This window comes from Prionailurus bengalensis, chromosome C1, assembly GCF_016509475.1.
Source record: "Prionailurus bengalensis isolate Pbe53 chromosome C1, Fcat_Pben_1.1_paternal_pri, whole genome shotgun sequence".
NCBI classification, from domain to species: Eukaryota; Metazoa; Chordata; class Mammalia; order Carnivora; family Felidae; genus Prionailurus; species Prionailurus bengalensis.
This window is the reverse complement of record NC_057345.1, coordinates 24,659,329-24,683,768: the sequence shown is the minus strand read 5'-3', so window position 1 is coordinate 24,683,768 and position 24,440 is coordinate 24,659,329. Positions and strand designations below refer to the sequence as shown.

General features: G+C 42.0%; 1 protein-coding gene across 3 annotated transcripts in view; it reads right to left on the bottom strand.

The window, feature by feature from the left end:
• The window catches only part of ZBTB8A (zinc finger and BTB domain containing 8A), a 71,029-nt gene that overhangs the window by 6,883 nt on the left and 39,706 nt on the right, over window positions 1-24,440 (bottom strand). For all 3 annotated transcript variants that reach the window (XM_043574414.1, XM_043574413.1, XM_043574412.1), the window contains 2 exons: window positions 7,460-8,283; window positions 3,549-3,718 (listed from right to left, as the gene is read on the bottom strand). In XM_043574414.1, coding sequence (XP_043430349.1) covers window positions 3,549-3,718; window positions 7,460-8,282 — 993 coding nt within the window. In that variant the 5' untranslated portion in view covers window position 8,283. The remainder of the gene's footprint in view (window positions 1-3,548; window positions 3,719-7,459; window positions 8,284-24,440) is intronic.

Below are 24,440 nucleotides of genomic sequence, written 5' to 3'. Positions count from 1 at the left end.
TGAGCTGTGAGCACAGAGTCTTACGCGGGGCTCAAACCCACAAACTGTGAGATCATGACCTGAGCCGAAGTCGGACACTTAACCGACTGAGCCACCCAGGTGCCCCATGAATTCATTATTTTAAAAACATATATCTTCCAGCTCTGTCCACTGAAATAATCTTTTTTTTTTCAATGTTTATTTATTTTTGAGAGAGAGAATGAGCAGAGGAGGGGCAGAGAGAGAGGGGGACAGAAGATCCTAAGTGGGCTCTGCGCTGACAGTGGTGAGACCAATGTAGGACTCGAACTCACGTACTGTGAGATCATGACCTGAGCTGAAGTCAGACGCTCAGCCGAATGAGCCACCACAGTGCCCCTGTCCACTGAAATAATCTCAGGGGAATGACACCATAGTAACAATGAGCACCCCAGGTGTCCAAAGTTTGGTTTCTAATTTCATTCCCCATTAAAAGGACCCACAGGTCTTTTGAGAAATGGCTGATTCCAGTTTTGTGACAGGGAAAATACAAGGTGAGCCTAGGGAAATTTGGGGGCCAGAGAATAAGGCCACCTTGAATATTTAATGGACTTATGACAAAGGGACACAAGAACCAGTTTCAAGTCGTCCAACTGGACAAAACTGAAAATTTGAGTATCAAAAAGAATAATAATTGTTGTGGTCCCAAACACAATGAACCAATGAAAATTCATGAGACTGTACGCTATTTAGAAAAAAAATAAAACCAGAAAAAACTCATATTACCATTTGAGTATTTAATCAACTCTTTATTTTGAAAATTGATAATTAAAGGGAAAGAATTAAATATTTATCCTGTTTCTCCTGTAGTAACTGTATGTCAAAGTAACCAAGTAGTTCCAGGTGATGAGGGAAGGTTTTACTTTATAGGATTCTAGCTAATAATGTAGAAGAAATGATAAAATCAGTAAATCATACCACAAGTAAAATTAATAATTTGGGCAGAGTTTATCAACTGCTGTTAATCTCATTAAATGAATGCTTGATGAAGAAATGGATATAGCATAATGCCAAAATAGTTCCACATAGATTCCTTTCTAATCACGTGGTGGCATCTTTAACTGCTCAACGGTGGGATATCACTAAGCTAGGTATCATTACCTAGCTTATCTTTTTTTTTTTTTTAATTTTTAAATTTACTTTAATTTAATTTTTTTAATTTTTTTTAACGTTTATTTATTTTTGAGACAGAGAGAGACAGAGCATGAATGGGGGAGGGGCAGAGAGAGAGAGGGAGACAGAATCGGAAGCAGGCTCCAGGCTCTGAGCTGTCAGCCCGGAGCCCCACGCGAGGCTCGAACTCACGGACTGCGAGATCGTGACCTGAGCCGAAGTCGGACACTTAACCGACTAAGCCACCCGGGCGCCCCTCTTTTTTTTTTTTTTTAATTTTTTTTAACGTTTATTTATTTTTGAGACAGAGAGAGACAGAGCATGAATGGGGAGGGGCAGAGAGAGAGGGAGACACAGAATGCGAAGCAGGCTCCAGGCTCCAAGCTGTCAGTACAGAGCCGGACGCGGGGCTCAAACTCGCGGACCGCGAGATCATGACCTGAGCTGAAGTCGGACGCTCAACAAACTGAGCCACCCAGGTGCCCCGGAAAGTATTTTTCTTGAATCCATTAAGACTTTAGATAAAAATTCTAGTTTATAGAAAATTCAGGGGGGAGAGAGGAACAAACTAAATGACACCATGTGGAAGCAAGCAGAGAAATCAAGAGGTAGGTTATTTTATAAAACAATTATCTTGATATCTCAAGTAAGTCAGTGTTATGGAAATAAAAAGGGTGGCTGAGAGTACTATGCTCTCTTAAAAACATATTTAAGGGACTTAACAGTGAGATCCCTGGGTCCTGAATTGGATGCTGGCTTGGAAAAACCAGCTATAAAAGGTATTGGGAGACTACAGGGAAATGCAAAATTGAACTGGATGGATGTCAGATAAAAGTTTACTGAGATGGCAAGGTAGATTATTCACGAAAGAGAGCAGGCTACAAAATATCACAAGTAGTATGATCTAATTTAGTTAGAAACAACCCATATATATGCATGTGATAAAGTGTTAAGAAAGGTATATTTCGGTGGTGAAAATAAAGTATTTTATTTTTCTTATTTTCACTTTGCTTAATACTTTTTCATTGTTTTAAATAATAAAAGGTTGTTTTTAATTTTAAAAAACCAGCTTCATAAGGTTAATGAAGGTAGAGATTTTGTCTGTTTTGCTCACTCACTGCTGGATACCTAGCACTGAGAAAAGGGGCTGGCGCATAGGTGCTCAGTATATATTTGCTGACTAACTATAAAGCAATGCATGAAGAAATTGCCTTACGTGACCCACTGTCCTTTATTTATTATTTATTATTTATTATATTTATTTATTTATTTATTTATTTATTTTAACGTTTATTTATTTTTGAGACAGAGACAGAGCATGAACGGGGGAGGGTCAGAGAGAGAGAGGGAGACACAGAATCTGAAACAGGCTCCAGGTTCTGAGCTGTCAGCACAGAGCCCGACGCGGGGCTTGAACTCACGAACCGCGAGATCATGACCTGAGCCGAAGTCGGTATTTATTATTTTTTAAAGTTTATTTATTTATTTTGAGCGAGGGAGAGAGAGAGTGAGCACAGGGGAGAGGCAGAAAGAGAGGGAGAGAATCCCAAGCAGGGTCTGTGCTGTCAGCACAGAGCCCAATTTGGGGCTCAATCTCACAAACTGTGAGATCATGACCTGAGCCAAAATCCAGTTGGATACTTAACCAACTGAGGCACTCAGGTGCCCCAATCCACTGTCCTTTAAAGCTAAAAGGAGATCATATAAATGGAATAAAAGTATGAGTAATACAACAGATTTTGGAAAACATTCTTGCCTCAAGATTAACAGCAGAGTAATTTTCCAATGTCCTTACCTTATTAACCCACCAGAGCACTGAACAGCAAATTCCCTGAGATTTCTGACTGCTGACAATCCTGTCCCTGGCTGGAAGTGGCTCAATCTCCCACCTTGCTCCCTTCCTTGAGGAGACTACAGATAAACTAGAGAGAGACTAAAAAGGGAGTATAGTGGACAGAGGTTGAACAGTAGAAACTAGACTGAGATCCTTTCAGAAAAGGATTCAAGAACCACTAGCAGAGGCTGAGTACCTGAAGTAGTGACTCTGACCTAGACATTCAAATATCTTTGGTTTACATTGTCTTCGGCTCTTGAAAAGACCAGTATACAAAAACATATTAGATTTTAAATGAGTTATAATATATATGCCAAAAAATAAATAAAAAACAAAAAAGTAAGATGGATATTCAAAAGAATATCTCTTACTTCAAGGTCTCAAAGGAGAATAAAAAAATGTATATATATTATATATTAAATTATGCATCACGTGTATAGGAAAACCATTAAGTTGGAAACATTTCCAATATGGTAGAGTTGTATGAAAAGATTTCCCGCAGTAAATGAGATTTAGTAAATCCTAAAGCAGATAAATGCGCACATTTCTTGAGAAGTAAGATGATGAAAAATTATATACATACTGTTCGGAAATGGCTACTGAGATGGTCCAGCCTGCTAAATCTTTTCCCACAAGCTTGACACGGATAGGGCCTTTCTCCCGTATGGCAGCGAAGGTGGCGCTTGAGGTCTGCTTTCCGCTTCACCACGTGTGTGCAGTACGGGCACTTGAACCGCAACCTGGGCAGATCATCTGTCAGGAGACAGTTTGATTAAGTTTCTGGAAAGTTCATCATAACAATTGTATAACACGAAGAATCCCAAAGGAGTTGGTGAGTCCCGTCTTCGAAAGGCAGGAGAAAAGGAGAAGGAAGAAATTGCATTTATTTCTTTTATTTATTTTCCCTTTTTTTTAATTTTAATTTTTTTATTTTGAGAGAGAGAGAGAGAGAGAGAGAGTGCAAGCAAGCAGGGGAGAGGCAGAGGGAGAGGGAGAGAGAGAATCTCAAGCAGGCTCCACACTCAGCACGGAGCTGGACTCGGGGCTCTATCCCACGACCCTGGGATCGTGACCTGAACGGAAATCAGGAGTCAGTGGGCCGCTTAACTGAACCATCCAGGCGCCCCAAGAAAGAAATTTTATTAAGACTAGATCATTAATGTGATCCTGAGTCCAGAACTGTAACTTCAGTATTTGATATATTTACAAAGTCAGGGTTAACTGACTCTCACCCTTATCTTTCTACTCAGTGTTGTAGAGTCACTAGATTTGAAATGTCAAAAGGTGGTGCTGGATTTTAAAACTGGAGATACAATCCGAAGTAAAAGTATTTAATATTATAGCTTTTTTTTTTTTAATTTTTTTTCCCCACGTTTTTATTTATTTTTGGGACAGAGAGAGACAGAGCATGAACGGGGGAGGGGCAGAGAGAGAGGGAGACACAGAATCGGAAACAGGCTCCAGGCTCTGAGCCATCAGCCCAGAGCCTGACACGGGGCTCGAACTCACGGACCGCAAGATCGTGACCTGGCTGAAGCTGGACGCTTAACCGACTGCGCCACCCAGGCGCCCCAATATTATAGCTTTTAAGTGACTTTTTTATTTACCTATTTTTATCCTCTTGCCTTTTCTTTTCATACACTTGTAGTACTTTTAAAGGTGAAAAAATGAAAAGGATATTTAATTTTTTGTTTTAAAACTCATGTATTCAAAAGAAAAACGAAAAAAAAAAAGGGCGCCTGGGTGGCTCAGTCGGTTAAGCATCTCACTTCAGCTCAGGTCATGATCTCACAGTTTGTGGGCTTGAGCCCTGTGCTGGGTTCTGTCCTGACGGCTCAGAGCCTGGAGCCTGCTTTGGATTCTGTGTCTCCCCCTCTCTGTCCCTCCCCTGCTGGCACTCTGTCTCTCTCTCTCTCTCTTAAAAAATAAATAAATATTAAAAAAAATGTTTTTAATAAAACTGTATTCAAGGGGTGCCTGGATGGCTTAGTCAGTAGAGCATGCAACTCTTGATCTCGGGGTCATGAGTTCAAGCCCCATGTGGGGCATAGAGATTACTAAAAGCAAAACAAAACAAAAACAAAAACATATATATACATATATATATAAACTTTAAAAAAATAAATAAAACTCATATGTATTCAAGATGTTAGTTATGATTGGAGGCAAATTTCATCAATTTAATAGCTGTTAAATTCAGCTGTTCATTACTGAAGTTAGGTTAACATAGCCTAGAATTACAGAAGTACAGAGCATAAACAGAGAAAAGATCAGTCTTTTGCTGTTTTAAAACTCAATAGAGATTTCTCATTTTTTGCTCTGTTACCAGTATGCCTTGGTCAATGGTCAGAGCTCAGCAGGACGTTTAGTAAGCTCTGTAATAGGATAGAATTTCATGTCTTTTCAGGTTAGTACTACAGAAAAATGTGGTTAGTAAAGATCAATCCGGTTGCCTATTATTTTTTTTAATGTTTCTTTTCGAGAGAAAGCGAGCGAGCAGGGGAGGGGCAGAGAGAAGGGGTCAGAGGATCAGAAGCGGGCTCTGCCCTGGCAGCAGTGAGCCCAATGCAGGGCTTGAACTCACGAACCTTGAGATCGTGACCTGAGCCAGTCAGGCGTTCAACCAACAGAGCCACCCAGGCACCCCTTGGTTGCCTATTATTTTAAGGTATCTTATCTACAACTGAATTGTTTTTTTTTTTTTAAGTTTATTTATGTATTTAGAGAAAGAATGTGCATGTGAGTGAGCATGGGGGAGAGGCAGAGACAAAGGGACAGAGAATCTCAAGCAGGCTCCGTGTTGTCAGCATTGAACCTGATGATGCAGGGCTGGAACCCAGAAACCGTGAGAAAATGACCTGAGCTGAAATCAAGAGTCAGATGCTTAACCACTGAGCCACCCAAGCACCCACAACCGAATTATTTTTAAAAATTTATGTGACAACCCAGGAAATGTGAATACTGACTGGCTATTTACTGATGTTAAGAAACTGTTAATTTTGTTTAGGTACAATTATAGTATTGTAGTGGGTTTTTTTAAAAGACTATATTTTAGGGACACTTTCTGAAATATTTACAGATGAAAACTTATGATGTGTTATATTTGCTTAAAAATAATAAAGGGAGGGATGCTTAGGTGGCTTAGTCAGTTAAGTGTCTGGCTCTTGATTTGGGCTCAGGTCGTGATCTCATGGTTTGTTTGTGAGATCAAGTCCTGCATTAGAGCCTGCTTGAGATTCTCTCTCTCCCTCTCTCTCTGCCTCGCCCCCACTCAGGCTTTCTCTCTCGCGCGCGCTCTCAAAATAAATAAACTTAAAAAAATAATACTAAAGGGAAGGGTGAGAAGTAGTGATCCAGATGAAACAAGATTGACCATGAGTCGGAAGTTGTTCAGACTGGGTAATGGGGTACATGGAGGTGAATTATGCTATTCTCTTTACTTTTTTATATGTTTGAAATTTTCCTAAATTAAAAAAAATTTTAAATATATAACCTGAATCTTATAATCAGTAGGAGTTTCATCTTATGATTTTCCTTTAAATTCACACGTAAACTATTAAACAAATTTGCTACTTGATTAATTGATTTGCTGCCTGATTATGACATGCATTTCTGGGGCACCTGGATGGCTCAGTCAGTTGAGCTTCTGACTTTGGCTCAGGTCATGATCCCACAGTTCATGGGTTCGAGCCCCACGTCGGGCTCTGTGCTGACAGCTCAGAGCCTGGAACCTGCTTCTGATTCTGTGTCCCTCTCTCTGTGTCCCTCCCTTACTCACAGTCTGTCTCTCTCTCTCAAAAACAAATAAACATAAAAAAAATGACATGCATTTCTAATCCCTGTTCTCTATGGCAGGGAGGGGAGAATTACTGAAACCAACAACCTACATAATAATCTTTCTGCATTTTACTACTATCATAAAAATGAGATGTCTCATATTATTGTTGCATATAGGATTACAGTGTCAATGTTATGGGTTGTGTGTTAAGTTTGTTTGTTTTTTTAATTATGTATTTATATCTCAATAAAATCAGATGTAGTTTCATTTCTGGTAGGTCTTGGGTCTGTGAACCTTTGTAAGTTCACATGGTTGCTCTGTTTAACTTTTCTCTATAAAAGTACTCCTCCCGAGTGAATACTCAGAAAAAAAATTAAAGTGAAGCTATGCCCCTTAGGGATTTAAACCATTTAGAAGAGAGCTTTAAACACTTAATAGTGATCTAATCATCTGTTGACACAGGTTTGGAAATCTTGGGCTTTGCACCTCAGAAGTCTGTTAAGTTTTGACTATTCTCAAATTTAGCCAATATTATTTTTAGTTAAAAATTTAAATTTATGTCTTATACAATAAATTTCATTAGAGAAGTAGGACTTAAAAAAAACCTCTTGGTTTAACTGCCTGTAACACTTCAGAGTAAGGGCATGTTGAGATAGGACTGATTTGGATAGGAGTCTTAGAAACTCATTGAGAGGACTGATGCTTTTTTGGGGTACCTGGAAAGCTTCTGGATGTGACATCAGATCCTGGACCATACGGATAGCCAACAGGAGTAGAGTCCATGTCAGCATCAACTTGTGCTTGTTCTTCCGACTGGGAAACGTGGCCGGAAGAATCCGATGTCCGAGCTTCTCGTTTGCTAGACTTATAATGAGCAACTTCAGAAGGCTGTGACAACCTCCAATGTTTGGACTTTTTAATGGAATCTTTCCTTTGTTCATGCTTGGCCAAAGGTTGTTGGGTGTTCCTTTGGGAGGCTGGATGGTAATTATACTTGCTCCAAGATTTCCCACTTATTATACCCGTTCCTTGATCTGGGCTTAGGTGAGAATGTGGAGAACCGCTTTCTTCTTGCCAGCTACCACTATAAAAGGAGGAACGTTCTATACCGTTAGAATTAGCATCTTTATCGGAGAGACTGAAATAGCGATCTTTTTCTTTCTCGCTAATGTCTAGTGAAGATTTAATAAAGGTCTTACATACACTAATGACATCAGTCATCTGAAGGAAGCTAGCAGCTGACATCACTTCTATGACATTCTGACCAGTGAGAGAGAGTTTGCCGGAATAGACGAAGTCCAGGATAACCGTAAAAGTGTCGGGGGAGAAAGCCTGAAATGTAGCTGTAGTGGGTTGACTGGTCTCCTTTGAATTCTGAGAAAGAAGCATTTTGAAATAGCCGCTGCTAGCAAATAATACATTTCGATGCGCTTTGAAGACCTTCCCTTCAACCAGAATGCTGCAGTCGCAAAAGACATCTTGCCTGCGCTGCTCGTTCAGTTGTTGCAGGAGGTGGGACTGGTGAGAGGAGATCTCCATGCTGGAGGGAAAAAGACACGTGGTTAACCGAAATGACACAGGCAACTGAAATAGCCATCAGAAACCTCTCTCTTGTTTCCACTGAAAAACACTTTCTTAGAGAATACAGTCTCCAAAACACAGGAGATTACTCAGTACTGTGCTATTAGTTACGTGATTCGGGGACAATTATTTGTTCAGTCACCAACCTTTACTGAGTATCCTCTATGAATCAGGCTTTCTGCTATGTGCTGAACTGAACAGGCTTGCTTCCTGGGTTCATGCAGTGTTCAGTCTAGAGGGGGACCAGGAAACTAAGCAAACACTCACGTGAAGTCACAAACGACTTGCCAAGGGCAAAGACAGAAAGACAATGTTGTGAGTAGAAGAGTCAGTCAGTCGAGATTGGGATGGAGAGGGTTGGGAACACCTCCCTGAGAAGTAATCTTTAGGCTGGGACCTCAAAGGTGAACAGGAATTAGCCAGGGGAAGAATGAGGGGAAAGATTACAGCTTCCAGCAAAATGGTGATCTAGAAAGGGCGGAAACTCTCCTGCCACAAATTTCTAGAGATGCTGGCTAAAATATAACCAAATGTTTTCAACATATGCCAGGGCTTGCAGGGAAATGAGAAGTCCCTAGATGCCTGCAGTGGAGAAGGAGTAGAGCTGAAGCAGCAATATGGGCTCGGGTTTTGATCAGTAACAAGTAGGAACCCTCTAAGGACCACCACCTCAATGAAGAAAGACTAGTAAACTTTGCCCATAAATCCCCGGCAAAAAAACAAAGAAAGTTTGTCTTGGTGGGACTGGGGGAAAAAAAAAGTACCTAGGTGAGATATCAAACCTTTTGCTTTTTAATTTTTTTTTAATGTTTGAGAGACAGAGAGCAGGGGAAGGGAAGAGAGAAAAGACAGACACAGAATCCAAAGCAGGCTCCAGGCTCTGAGGTGTCAGCACAGAGCCCGACGCAGGGCTCAAACTCACGAACCTTGAGATCATGACCTAAATCCAAGTCAGACATTTAACCGACTGAGCCACCCAGGCACCCCCAACCCTTTGCTTTTTGAGGTTCTGGAATCCAAATTGATTTTACCTGTTTGGTGTGGCAAACCACAAGGTGAAATTTTAATGTGAAAATTAGTCCTGGGCTGGTAGGGCCCGTTGGGCGCCTGGCAGAAGTAAATGCAAAACCGCTCAGGAGGGCTGCTCTCAGGAACCAAGCCATGTGGGAAGTAAGCTCTGCTTATGCTGAACTCAAAGTCATTCCCTTCTTCATATAAAGTGGATAGTTTCCAATATTGGATCGTCATGGTGCCTACTACCTCTTATCTTAAAAAGAAACAAGCAGACAAAACCTCCCTTGGTTTCACAGTCCACCTCTGGCTACTACTCATTTCTCTGTAATGGTTTTAAATTTTGTTTTAAGTAAACTCTACACCACACATGGGGCTCGAACCCATGACCCTGCGATCAAGAGTCGTATGCCCTACTGGCTGAGCCAGCCAGGCGCCCCAGCTTACTACTCATTTCCCTGCTCCCTTCACACAAAATTCATTGAAGGCGTGTTTTGGTTTGCTCTCTTCACTTGCCGTCTTCACTTCAGTTCTCTATCAGGTTTCATCCCGATCCATCAGAATCATTTTTAAAAAGCTCACTAGTAACTTGCATGTCAAATCCAACGGCCATTCCTTTGTCCTCATTTTACTGAGGCAGTGGGTCCTTCTCTTCATCCTCAAACACTTCCTTCACTTGACGCTGGGACACCAACTCCTCCATGGTTCTTCTCCTATCAGCCACTCCTTCTCAGTCTCCTTTGCTGGGTGTTCATTTTCCTAATCTCTCAGTGCCGGGGGGATTCCGGACACGCTACCCTAAAATAGGGCACCTTGGTGTATTGAATATTTTGAACTAAAGAAGTCTGGGAAAACAGCAGAAGCAGAAAGGTCCCTCTGACACCCCCCTCCCTTCTCCCCTGCAACTAAAATAACCCTACTGTGAGAGGTGCCCTCCCTATACCCAGAAGAAAGAGATTCCTTATCTCAGAAAACAAAGGGACGCTGAAAAGAATGTGAACAAACAGGCTTTGGCGAGTTCCCCCCCCCCCCCTTACTAAATTTATCTCCTACTCCTTGACCTACCATATTCCTCCACGACTGTCCTGTCCGCTCTTCATCCAACCTAGCATAAAAATATACTGTCTGTTTCTTCCGGTCTTCATTTCCTTATGAAGGCTTCTGGGTCATGTAAAACTTACATTAAGTAATTTGTTTGCGTTCCTCGTGTTAACTTGCTTTTGTCAGTTTAACTTCCAGACCCAGCCAGGAAGACGGTCAAGGAAAAATTTTCCTCCCCTACAGCTGGAAGGTCCCAGGCCTCAGGGCTCAGACCTCTTCTCTACTTAACACTATTCCCTGGGTGAGCCCATCTGGTCTCATAGTTTTAAATACCATCTCTGAGCTTATGACTCACAAAAAAGCCTCCAAAGGCCCCCCCATCCAGCCTCAAAGTTATGACCTCAAAGGCCCTGCGTGATGGGCACCTCTCGCGTCCAGGTGTCTCTCTGCCCTCATCTGCTCCGCTCTGTCCCTCACATGCCACATTCCAGCTACACAGGCCTCTGCCCATTCCTGAACATTCAAGGCATGTTCCCGCCGTGCAGCCCTTGTCTTGGCCATTCTATCTGCTTGGGGATTCTTCTCCCAGATATACACATAGCTCACATTCTCACATTTTCAGGTCTCTTTTCAAATGTCACCTTATCAGAGATCTTTCCTTTACCATCCTATATAATCACTCCCTTCTGTTCTCTGTCCCCTTGTTTACTGTTTTCTCCTACTAGAATTTAAGGTAAGAGAGCAGAGACTTGGCCTGCTTTACTTATGTATCCCCAGCTCCACACGATACGTGCTCAATCAGTGTTGCTGAATGAATGAATCAAAAATGTTAAAACATACAAGAGAATCATTCTTTATAAAGAAGAATCAGCAGGTGGAACAAACAGGAGAATAGGAACGCCAACAATTTTAGAAAATAAAAACCCAAGAGACTATTAAATAAGCCTTTTTAGGGGCGCCTGGGTGGCACAGTCGGTTAAGCGTCCGACTTCAGCCAGGTCACGATCTCGCGGCCTGTGAGTTCGAGCCCCGCGTCAGGCTCTGGGCTGATGGCTCAGAGCCTGGAGCCTGTTTCCGATTCTGTGTCTCCCTCTCTCTCTGCCCCTCCCCCGTTCATGCTCTGTCTCTCTCTGTCCCAAAAATAAATAAATGTTGAAAAAAAAATTTTTTTTTTTTAAATAAATAAGCCTTTTTAAGACGGTCGAAGAGATAAAAGAGAATAAAAAGTAGCAGATAGTCATGAGCATAGACGCTAGAGCCGGGTAGCTGGATTTGGAATTCTGGCTCCACTTAATAGCTGTATGAACCCAGGCAATTTATTTAACTTCTGTATCCATTTCCTTATCTGTAAAATGGGACAAAAAAATAGCACTTCTTTCATAGGATTATTGTGAGGATTGAATGAGCTGAGGTACACAGAGCACTCCAAATTATATGTTGGACATGTAAAAAGTACTCCATAAATGTTAGCCATTCTCCTTTTATTATTATCCACAAAAAAAGAAACCAGTGGGGGGAGGGGCGGGAAGAAGAGGTAGGTTTGAGGGGGAACCAAATGGATTTAATATATGAAAAATACAATCAATGAAATTAAAACACCTCATGTTGCAAGATAGCGGCTGCCCCATCTCCAGCCTGATGTCCACATTCCTGGCAGGGAGAGGAAAAGACAAAAGACAATTACCAGCCCAGTTTGTCTTCTTTTTTTAATCGGGGCGGGGGCTGTGTGGAATGGCTTTCCTGGATGCCTCACCCAGGGGACTTACACTTGCAACGCAATGGCCAGAGCCCTGTCACTCCCATTAATGGTATATATCAATTACTACTTCTCATTTCTGTCAGAACTTAGTATTATACTTTTTGATTTTGTCAATCTTTCAAATATGCAATGGTATGTCATTGCTTTTATTTGTGTGGATCGTACAATTAATGTTTATTGACTGTGATTCGGAGAATTTCTTGCTCATTACAGTGTTGTTAACTAACACTGTATAACAACTAACTACAAAAAACAATGCCATACAGTAAGTATTTATTTAGCTCACATGCCTGTGGGTTGGCTAATTTAGGCTGGACTTGTTAGGGCAGCTCTGTGATCTTGCCTGGGTCCACTCACATACCTAGGAGTCAGCTGATTTAGGCAGCTTGTCCAGGTTAGTTGTGTTATTACATGGTCTCATACCTTCCTCCTGGAACCAGTTGGCTGGCTTGGCCAATTTCATCTCGTGATAATGGCAAAGGTACAAAAGACCAAGTGGAAATATATGAGACCTCTTATGGCTTAGGCTTGCAAGTGGCACACTGTTACATCTACCAAATTCTAATAGTCTAAAGCAAATGCCATGGCCAAATCTGAAGTCAAGGGAAGAAATATCTCGTGCTGCGTGAGTGGGAAGAACTGTGAAGTCACACAGCAAAGGGTGTGAATATTGGCAGGGGATGATGAACAGGGGCAATAATGCTATCTACACAATAACCTTTCTTATTTTTCAAGTTGGGTTGTCTTTTTATTTATTTATTTATAGACATCCTTTAAATAGCCAACATACTAATCCTTCATCAGCTATATGCTTTGCAAGTATCTTCTCCCAGCCTGTGGTTTGACTTTTTAACTTCACTTAAGGTGGCTTTCATTAAAAAGAAGCTTTTAGGGGCACCTGGGTGGCTCAGTCGGTTAAGCGTCTCTTCATTTCGGCTCAGGTCATGATCTCACAGTTCATGGGTTCGAGCCCCGAGTCGGGCTCCCCGCTGATAGTGCAATCCTGCGTGGGATTCTCTCTCTCTCTTTCTGTCCCTCCCATGCATGCTCGCTCTCTCAAAAAAAAAAAAAAAGAAAAAAAAGAAAAAAAATTCCTGTTTCAAGGACATAAAGATATTTTTTAAAGTTCTGTTTTTCACTTTTAAGGCTTTAATCTACTATTTATTTTGCATGTGGTATTCTAATTTTTTTCATTCAGGTAACCAATTTTTCTGGCACTATTTACTGAATAGTCTATCCTTTCCCCATTAATTTGTAATACTATGTCTGTTATACATTTAGTTTACATAAATTCATGGATCTATTTCTGAGCTCTTTGTTCAGTTCAGTTGGTCTATTTGTCTATCTCTGCAGTAATACATCACAGTATTAATTGCCAAAACTTTAAAATGAATTCCCCCATCTAATTCATCAAATAACATTAAAAAAAAAGTGTCTCTTTCTACTTCCATATAAATATTAGGGTAAGTTTATCAAGTTTCACTAAAAAAAAAAAAAAATCCTATAGGCATTTATTTTGGAATTGAATTTATAGATTATGGGAAAACTCACATCTTTATGATATTGCGTCTTATCATCCAGGAACATAGTATAATTCTCCATTTATTTAGGCCTTTTTTTGTATTCTTCAGTAATGTTTCCTTCTTTTTTCTTTTTTTTTTTTTTTAATGTTTATTTATTTTTGAGAGACAGAGAAAGAGAGAGCAAACAGGGGAGGGGAGGGGAAGAAAGAGAGGGAGACACAGAATCTGAAGCAGGCTCCAGGCTCTGAGCTGTCAGCACAGAGCCCGACTCAGGGCTCGAATTCACAAACCGTGAGATTATGACCTGAGCCAAAGTCGAACGCTTAACCGATTGAGTCACCCAGGAGCTCCCCCTTATTTTCTTTATTAAGATCTTGCATATTTTTGTTAGATTTATTTATATTGACTGAATGGAAATGCTCCTAAAATTTCAGCATTAAGACTGATGTTTAGTATAGGTGTTTGATGGTTACCCTTTTGTTTCCAACTTGCTAAAAATTTTTATCATAAATGAGTCCTAAATTTTATTAAATGCATATGTGGTATTTACATGTTTTTTTCTTTCTTAATCTGTATATTAGTTTCCTGGAGCTATTGTAATAAAGTACCATAAACTGGGTGACTTAACACAACAGAAGTTTATTATCTTGCAGTCTGGATGCTGGATATCTAAAACCAGATGTCAGCAGCGCCATGCTCCCTCTGAAACCTGTGAGGGAGGAATCCTTCTTTGCTTCTTCCTAGTGTCTAGTGACCCCAGGAGTTCTTTGGTTTGTGGCAGCAAAACCCCAATCTGTTTCCATCTTCACACGGCTGTCTTCTCCCTGTGTCTCTGTGTCTTCACAAGGAGCTCTCTCCTTGTATCTTCACAATGTCTTCTTATAAGGACATTAGTCATTTTCTACAGCCATTTAAAAAAAATTTTTTTTCAACGTTTATTTATTTTTGGGACAGAGAGAGACAGAGCATGAACGGGGCAAGGGCAGAGAGAGAGAAGGAGACACAGAATCGGAAACAGGCTCCAGGCTCTGATCCATCAGCCCAGAGCCTGACGCGGGGCTCGAACTCACGGACCGCGAGATCGTGAGCTGGCTGAAGTCGGACGCTTAACCGACTGCGCCACCCAGGCGCCCCTGCAGCCATTTTTTAAAAGTAAGCGCTAGGCTAGACATGGGGTTTGAACTCACAACCCCGAGATCAAGAGTCACATGCTCTACCGACTGAGCCAGCCAGGAGCCCCAGACATTAGTACTTTTTTTTTTTTTTTATTAAAAAAAATTTTTTTTTTAATGTTTATTTTTGAGAGAGAGAGACACACACACAGAGAGCGGGGAGAGGGGCAGAGAATCTGAAGCAGGCTCCAGGCTCTGATCTGGAGCGAAAGGACACAAAAGGACATTAGTCATTTAGGATTAAGGGCCCATCCTACTCCAATATGACCTCATCTTAACTGATTACCTGTGCAACAACTGTATTTCCAAATAAGGTACTGCAGGTTGGCACTTAGACATATCTTTTGGGGGGAACACAATTCAAGCCACAAGCAATCATTAGTATATTACATTTTCTGGGTGTTGAATTATCTTTGCATTCCTGAGATACTTTAACCCAGTCTTTACTTTTGTTCTTCTACCGAATCAGAGACTTTTGAAAAGACAAATTTTCTGCTTTTTCAGCACAGTCTCCAATAATATTGAGTGAACTTAGTGGGTTGAATACTGTCCCCTCAAAATTCATGTCTACTTGAAAAAAAAAAAAACAATTCATGTCTACCTGGAACCTCAGAATATAACCTTGTTTGGAAATAGGGTCTTTGCAGAAATAATTGGTTACAAGGTCACTGGATTGGGGTCTTCTGTCCTTGTAAGAAGAGGAGAGGACACATAAATACAAAGAAGAAAAAAAAAAAAAAAACCTTGTGAAATAACAGGTGGAGACTGGAGTCATGCAATACTAGTCAAGAAATACCTCCCCCAGAGGCTGGAAGGAGTCTCCTCTAGAGCCTTCAGAGGGAACACCTTGATTTCTGACTTCCAGCCTCCAGAACTGAGAGAATACATTTTGGTTGTTTTAAGCAACCCAGTTTGAGGTACTTTGTTATAGCAGCCCTAGGTAACCAGCACACACTGCATGAAATTGCCAGGATTTAACCATTCTGGCCAATAAAAATAGTGATTTCATATAGTGGATCTAAACTCTTGATTTTAAATGAACTGATGAAAGGGAAAATATTTATTTCCGCATTAACAGAAGAGGCTGCAGCCCTTTAAAAGCTGTGATTTGGGGCGCCTGGGTGGCTCAGTTGGTTAAGCGTCCGACTTCGGCTCAGGTCATGATCTTGCGGTCCGTGAGTTCAAGCCCCGCGTCGGGCTCTGTGCTGACAGCTCAGAGCCTGGAGCCTGTTTCAGATTCTGTGTCTCCCTCTCTCTGACCCTCCCCCGTTCATGCTTTGTCTCTCTCTGTCTCAAAAATAAATAAAACGTTAAAAATTAAAAATAAATAAATAAATAAATAAATAAAAATAAAAGCTGTGATTTTAGGGGGGCCCGGGTAGCTCAGTTGGTTAAGCGTCTGACTTTGGCTCAGATCGTGATCTCTCAGTCCATGGGTTCGAGCCCTGTGTCAGGCTCTGGGCCGACAGCTCAGAGCCTGGAGCCTGCTTCGGATTCTGTCTCCCTCGCTCTCTGTCCCTCCCCCACTTGCACCCTGTCTCTCTGTCTCTCAAAAAATGAATGTTAGAAAAAAAATATTTTTAATAAAAAAAATTTAAAAATAAAAGCTGTGATTTTAATTCTTTCAGTGATGTTTTCGTTTACCAGCCTGTTATACAACTTCCCTTCCATTTACTCATTATTCTATTCTGACTTCTCCCTCTTCTCATTTTTCTGGCAATTGCTTCCCACAACTTTTCTTGAGAGGATCACCCCTTCATCTCTTTCAGTTCTTATGGTTTGGGAGATATTGACTTGACTTATCACTCCAGAGGTCAACCTGTGACCTAGACCTGACAAATCGGGGCACTGCATTCCCATGGCCAGTTACTGGCTTGAGGATGGACACACCAAGCAAAGCAAGGAAAGGAGGTTCAATCAAAGTGAATCCTAGAATTTTTACTGGAGCAACTGGAAAGAAGACCACTCCCGTGAGGATGTAACCCTGGAGTTATACATTGTAGATGTTCTTTCTGCCACCATGACAGAGCCTCCATGAGAAAGGGCCAACGCTGAGGAAAGCAGAGCAGAGAAACAGAGAAAGGCCAGATCCCACTGACATCATTCTGTTTCCTAGGTTGGTAATTTTTTTTTTTTCTGTAAAGGGCCAGGCAGGAAATATTTCAGGGTTTGTGGGTATGAGATTATTATTTATAATAAATATATGTTTTTGACTTTGCCAATGGTCCCTGGCTCATTGCTTCCCAAACCCTTGTAATTTCCTAAGCAATAAGAGCAATAAAAGCATCTTTTAAAAAAATGTTGATTTATTTATTTTGAGAGAGAGGGAGAGAGAGAGAGAGAGAGAGCACATACATGAATGGGGAGGGGCAGAGACAGAGGGAGAGAGAATCCCAAGCAGGCTCCATGCTGTCAGTGCAGAGCCAGACGCAGGGCTCGATCTCACAAACCGTGATCATGACCTGAGATGAAATCAAGAGTTGAAGGCTTAACCAACTAAACCACCCAGGCGTCCCCAAGAGCATGTTTTGTTCTCATATTTGGTCTTTTATCCTCAGTTCCCGAAATCACTTCAGAGCCATAAAGGTGCCACGGGTGTCTTGCTATTCACAAAAAAAACCCCTTTCAACAACAGCTGAGTTTATGTTAATGAGGTGACTCTTGGAAGTTCCCTAAGATGGTGGGGGGGTTGTGCCAGGAGAACCAACCATTACATTAGATTAATTAGACTAGAGGTTTGGAACTTTCAGTCCCTCCCCATGACTTCTGGGAAAGAGGGGAGGGGCTGGAAATTGAATCAAGCACCAACAGCCAATGATTTAATCAATCACATCTATGTAATGAAGCATCCATAAAACCCTGAAAGGACAGGGTTCTGAGAGCTTCCAGGTTGGTGAACCAGAATGCATCCACTTGTTGGCCCCAAGCTCCATGGGAAAGAAGTTCTTGCATTTGGAACCTTGCCCTATGTATCTCTTCATCTGGCTGTTCACCTGTATCCTTTAATATCTTTTGTAATAAACTGGTAATCTGTGAGTAAACTGGTTTCCTTAGTTCTGTGAGCCACTCTAGCAAACTATTCGAACCCAAGGAGGGGGTCCTCCAGTCAGTCAGAAGCACAGGTAACCACCTGGACTAGTGATGGGCATCTGATGTGGGGGCCATCTTGCGGGACTGAGCCCTTAACCTGTGAATCTGATGCTATCTCCAGGTAGACAGTGTCAGAACGGAGTTGGATTAGTCTTGGAGAATTGCTTGATTTGGGGCGGGAAACCCACACATCATAGTGGGGCTCTCTCTCACAACTCCTCAGCTTCACCACTATATTACTCACTTCTGCCACCGTGGCACAAAAGCAGCCATAGGCAACAGGAGAAGCAATGGGTAGGGTAGTGTTCTAATAAAGCTTTATTTACAGAAATAGCCACAGGCTGCTTTTTGCCAACCCCAGTCCTAGTCCCAGCAATGCCTTAAGCTATATCTATCCTTGGACTTTCCAGTTACCTGTCCCAATAAATGTCATTTTCCTTAAGCCAGCGTGAGTTGGCTTTCCTTTTACTTGTAACCAGAGAATCTCGCTTTATAAGTTATTTCTGAAGGTTCTGAATTCTTTGATCACTTTCTTCTAATTATTAGTGCAGCTTTTCTTTTAAAAAATGTTTTTTAACATTTTATTTATTTATTTTATTATTTAAAAAAAATTTTTTTTCAACGTTTATTTATTTTTGGGACAGAGAGAGACAGAGCATGAACGGGGGAGGGGCAGAGAGAGAGAGGGAGACACAGAATCGGAAACAGGCTCCAGGCTCTGAGCCATCAGCCCAGAGCCTGACGCGGGGCTCGAACTCACGGACCGCAAGATCGTGACCTGGTTGAAGTCGGACGCTTGACCGACTGCGCCACCCAGGCGCCCCGACATTTTATTTATTTTTGAGAGAGAGACAGACAGAGACAGAGCAGGAGCAGGGGGAGGAGCAGAGAGAGAGGGAGACACAGAATCCGGAGCAGGCTCCAAGCTCTGAGCTGTCAGCATAGAGCCCGATGTGGGGCTCAAACCCACAAACTGCAAAATCATGACCTGAGCCGAAGTCACACGCTTTAACCAACTGAGCCACCCAGGAGCCCCAGTGCAGCTTTTCTTTAAAATCTACTCCTGATTCTGAAAGGAATCAAAATTGATTTCATAGAGGAATGATTAATTGACATCCAACACATTGTCAGTTCTTTTTCAGACATGAAAGTGTTTTATACAGTTTTAGGGAAAAGTTAATTCCGTGGAGGAAAAATGTTTTGTTTGTTTTTTTAGTTTAAATTTCAGTCAGATACTGCTTTCTTTTCTAGGCAACCTGTAGACGTTCTAAGTGAGCTTCAGTATTGTCACGTGTTGCAAACGGTAGTCACTCTGTGCAAATTTAAACAGGCTCCTGAGAGTTGATAGGGAGTGAGAAGATGTTTAGTGAAATATCCCACGTTGGCGGCTGAATTCCCAGTGCCGTGTTCTCCCGTCTTGAAAGGAGGCTCTAATTCCAAGATAGGATTAAGAATAAGTTTAAGAGCCTTAATGAAAAGACTCCGGTAGATAAAAAGGAAAAGGCAATTCACACGCATGTGTGCACACACACACACACACACACAGGACCACAACCAGGTAACACACATATGGCAGGGAGAGCAAGAGAACAATCAAGGGTGACCCCGAGGCCAATGGCGTGGTACTGGCAGAGTGGAGTTACCGTTTACTGAAATGGGGAAGACTAGGAAAGGAACCCGTGGGGGCTGGTCTCTGCAGCTCAAGTTTGGACATGGTAAGTTTAACATGTCCTGTTATCCATCCAACAAGAGAGAAAGGGTGGGCGGTTGGACATACGAGCAGAGTTGAGGAAATAGGTCCAGGCTGGGGATGGGAACTGGGAATCAGCATTTGAATGGTATTTAAAGTCATGAGACTAGATGTGATTACCAAAGGAGGCAGGCCACATAGAATAGAGGTGAGCCCCTGGCCCTCTGACATTTAGGGAATAGAAGGATAAGGATCAAGCAAAGATACCAGAGAAAAACCAGAAAGCCAGGAGGACATCCCGGAAGTGAAGAAAGTGCTTCAAGGAGAAGCACTGGATGGATCAGTAGTGTGTGTGTGTGTGTGTGTGTGTGTGTGTGTGTGTATACACATGCACATGTGTGCATGTGTGCATATGTGGTGTGTGTGTGTGATGTGTGTGTTTGCATATGTTGTATGTGCCTGTGTGTGTCTATGTGTGTGCACGTGTGTATCTGTGTCCCTGTGTTGGGGTGAGTTTCACAGAGAATGGGATGGAGGAGAGAGTACATAACAACTCTTTCTGCAGAATTTTGCTGTGAAGTGAAAGGATAAGGCAGATAGTGATAGAAAGGGGAGGTGTCATCAAGACTGAAGAAGAATTTGAGTATTCTGGAAAGAAAAAATTCACTGAAGAAATAAATTTCCAGATAAGGCAGGGAGGAATGAGATTGAGAACACGTTAAAATGGTTATTGTTGAAAAGGATTAGTGAGGGGTAGGAGGACAGGATACCTTCTTCTTTGCAACAGAAAGAGATAATGAAAAAGTGTACAGATCTCTAAAGGAAGATGATATCGGGGCTCATTTCCGATGCCTTTGATCTCTAAGTAAAATAGCATTATTTGTGAAAACGATGAGGATATGGGAAATTTGGTAGAATTACAGTAGTTAAGATAAAAATGTATATCTGATGTTTAATCTACTCTGATTTATACTTTCCACTTAAATCACAAGATTAAAGTATAACAGCATGAGCTCGGCTTACAGCATAGTAATACTCAGCAAATATTTAAGGGATTTCTACTGGTGAAACTGTTCCATGGATAGACTATAGCAACTGACAGGCAGGAGAAGCTGCCATTTTTCTTTAACCTACCCATCTATGGCTGAATACATTTGTTCTTTGCCCTTGTAAGTAAGCAGGGCCTTCATAACTAAGGCAACTGATTTTGGTTTTTGTACTGGTTATCTACCTATTGTTTTTAAGCCCCCAAACTGCCTTTTTATATTCTGTTCTGTTTGTATTTTTTTTTAACTTTTTTAAAATTTATTTTTCAGAAACAGAGAGAGACAGAGAATGAGTAGGGGAGGAACAGAGATAGAGGGAGACACAGAATCTGAAGCAGGCTCCAGGCTCTGAGCTGTCAGCACAGAGCCCAACGCAGGGCTCGAACCCATGAACCGTGAGATCATGACCTGAGCCAAAGTCAGTTGCTTAACTGACTGAGCCCCCCAGGTGCCCCTGGTTTTTTTTTTTTGTTTTGTTTTGTTTTTTAATGTTTATTTATTCTTGAGAGAGAGAGACAGAGCATGAGCAGGGGAGGGGCAGAGAGAGAGGGAGACACAGAATCTGAAGCAGGCTCTGCACTTGCTCTCCCTGCCATATGTCTGTGCTGATGGCTCAGTAGGTTCTGAGCCATCAGTACAGAGCCTGATACAGGGCTCAAACTCACACATCATGAGATCATGACCTGAGCCGAAGTCAGATGCTTAACTGCCTGAGCCATCCAGGAACCCCATATTCTGCTCTGTTCTGATGGGGCCGAGAGTCTGCAAACTACGTTACCCAGTATCTCTCACCAGCTGGCTTCCTGCAGGATAGGTACAATGGGACTTGGAGGGCTGGAGGAAGAGGGGAACTCCCTGCTCTAGCTCTCACGGTTGCTGATGGTTGCTGTAGTAGCAGCTGGGTGGCAGGATTCTGGACTACAGCAGCTCAGGCAGATGTGGAATCTTTCTGGTGGTTCCAGCTCTCATCGAAGTGTTACCTCTCAGCGGATCCTGGACTGTGTCTCCAAAAGTGTAGCAGCAGGTATATGCTCAAGGGCTCCAGCAAGGGTATATGCTTCAAGGGACATTAGCAGCTTGCATTTCCTTCTATTTGTTCTCCCAGCCCCCATCCTCATTTGTGCTCTCCCACACCGTCCCACACCTGTATAATTTCCAAAGTATCTTTGTCTGGAATATCTAGAATGGCATCTGTTTTCTGGATAGGACTCTTACTTTATAACCTGGGTAACAGAAAAGGTCCCAGGAAATAGAATCTCTAAAATAGGGTTTGGGGGTTGGTTTGCTGTTTTGAGCTTGAACAGAATAATGGCCTTATTGCCAAAGAAAAACAGAAATACTGGTAATCCATGTCCTGTAGTGGCATTCTGATTACTTATCATCATTTGTTTCAGGTGAAGTCCTACTGAAGCGAACACTTTGGGAGACTAAGTGGCTGCTATATCTCACCATGACATTAGTAATGATGACTACAAGGACACATCAGGTGAGCTGCTTCTGACTGTACTGGAGCACTTACAGAAAGGAAATGACAAGCTCCAAGCTTTAAACTCAGCTTAGGGCGCCTGGGTGGGTCAGTTGGTTAAGCATCCGACTTCGGCTCAGGTCATGATCTCACGGTTTGTGGGTTTGAGCCCCACATTGGGCTCTCTGCTGTTAGCACGGAGCCCACATCAGATCCTCTGTCCCCTTCTCTCTCGCCCTCTCTCAAAGATAAATAAACATTTAATGGGGTGCCTGGGTAGCTCAGCTGGTTAAGCATCGGACTTCAGCTCAGATCATGATCAGGAGTTTGAGCCCCATGTTCGGCTCTGTGCTGACAGCTCTGAGCCTGGAGTCTGTTTTGGATTCTGTGTCTCCCTCTCTCCCTGCCTCTCTCCCTCTCTCTTTCCCTCTCTCTCTCAAAAATAAATATAAGCATTACATTTTTTTTTTTAATAAACATTAAAAAAAATTTAAAACTCAGCTCAGGTCAACCATTAGAAAACCAGAGAACTGGGGCGCCTGGGTGGCTCAGTCGGTTAAGCGTCCGACTTCGGCTCAGGTCATGATCTCGCGGTCCGTGAGTTCGAGCCCCGCGTCGGGCTCTGGGCTGATGGCTCAGAGCCTGGAGCCTGCTTCCGATTCTGTGTCTCCCTCTCTCTCTCCCCCGTTCATGCTCTGTCTCTCTCTGTCTCAAAAATAAATAAACGTTAAAAAATTTAAAAAAAAAAAAAAAAAGAAAGAAAGAAAGAAAGAAAACCAGAGAACTTTGACAGGGACCTTAAAGGAACCTCTGTGAAGCCACAGGGTAGATATAGCTAAAAATCAGACACTAAATGTAATTGTGTGGGTTGTAAAATTGCAGCCTAAGTTGATTTTACATCTGACCAAGTCTCTTATATGATGGGTGCTGATTGTGAAGGAGACCCTGGGACTGGGAACATCTGAATAGATTCAGACACTCTGAAAACCTTGAACTTGTAAATTCCCATGAGTCTCCCTTGTCAGGAAGCAGCCTCTCCTTCGTCTGAGGAGACTAGCCTTCCCTTTCTCGAAGACTCTGTAATAACACACCAGAGGGAATTGCCTTACAAGAGGATGCCAATTTTCCTCCAAACACACCTCACCACCGCTTATTGCCACGGACCATAACCAGAATCAGCATTTCTCCCGGGGAATAATGAAAAAAAATATCATATGGGAGGAGATAATTTATAAAACCAAAACTATTGCACGGTTTTTTCTAATTTACCTTGGCAAACACGGGAATATGTTTAGTGACGGATTCTGAGGGTTACCATGTTGAAACAGGCTGGATTTATTCATAAGGCCGCACTGGATTTTATGTGTTAGTTCAAACACTTAGGAATGGCTCTAAAAATTTGTGTCAAGGGCAGACCACAACTTGAACTCAAGGGTGGACTATTTTCAATGAAGCTGAGATGCCAGAACTCCTGCCATAATGTGGAGGAAGAAACCCAGAGATCCAGATGACACTTCCTTCACTAAGAGAATGCAGCTCTCACCTATAGGATGGAAATGACAAAGGGAGATGTCTTCATTGAAATGGGGATGACGAGATCCCAGAGTGGCAAAGACCAAGTTGACAGTGGTTAAATGCCAGAGACAATGTGTACACAATTACCATATACACAGCAGGAGTGGGTCTTTGGTGATGGCTAGTTGACCATGTTGTCTCTAAGAATTATCCAGATGAACAGCTTCCTAAAGTGTTAAATTGACCTCTATCACCAAAAAGCCAACAAACAAAAGTAAAAACAAATAAACAGAAATTCTAGGTCTCTTGAGCAAGAATCTGACCTGGTTTGCCTTACTGGGGGCATGATAGCCTGTCATGTATACCACAGACCTAAACCAATGTACAGAACTGGATTTGTTGAACCTTTGATCAGAGAAGGATACTACACTACCACGAGTACGTACTGGAACATTTCCTCCCTGTCTTCCTCAAAGAGACCTGAAATAATGTCCTAGTAAATGATGTCCTACTAAATGAATGTAAGTGAAACCATGTACTAGGATGACTGAAGACTGAGAAAGAGTAATATCTAGAGCTCTGAGGGATTGCTAGATATTGGTTCTGAATTGATGTTAAATTCTGGGTACCCAGAACACCATCGTGACCCACCAGTGTAGGCAGGGGCTTATCAAGGTCAAGCGTTGTGATCTTTCCATTGGAACAAACTGGCATAGTAGCCAGCACCTGGGATACAGCTATTGACTTGGAGAGATGTTTTCGTCTCTACATGGATTAGCAAGAACATGAGCTGCAGTTTGCTCT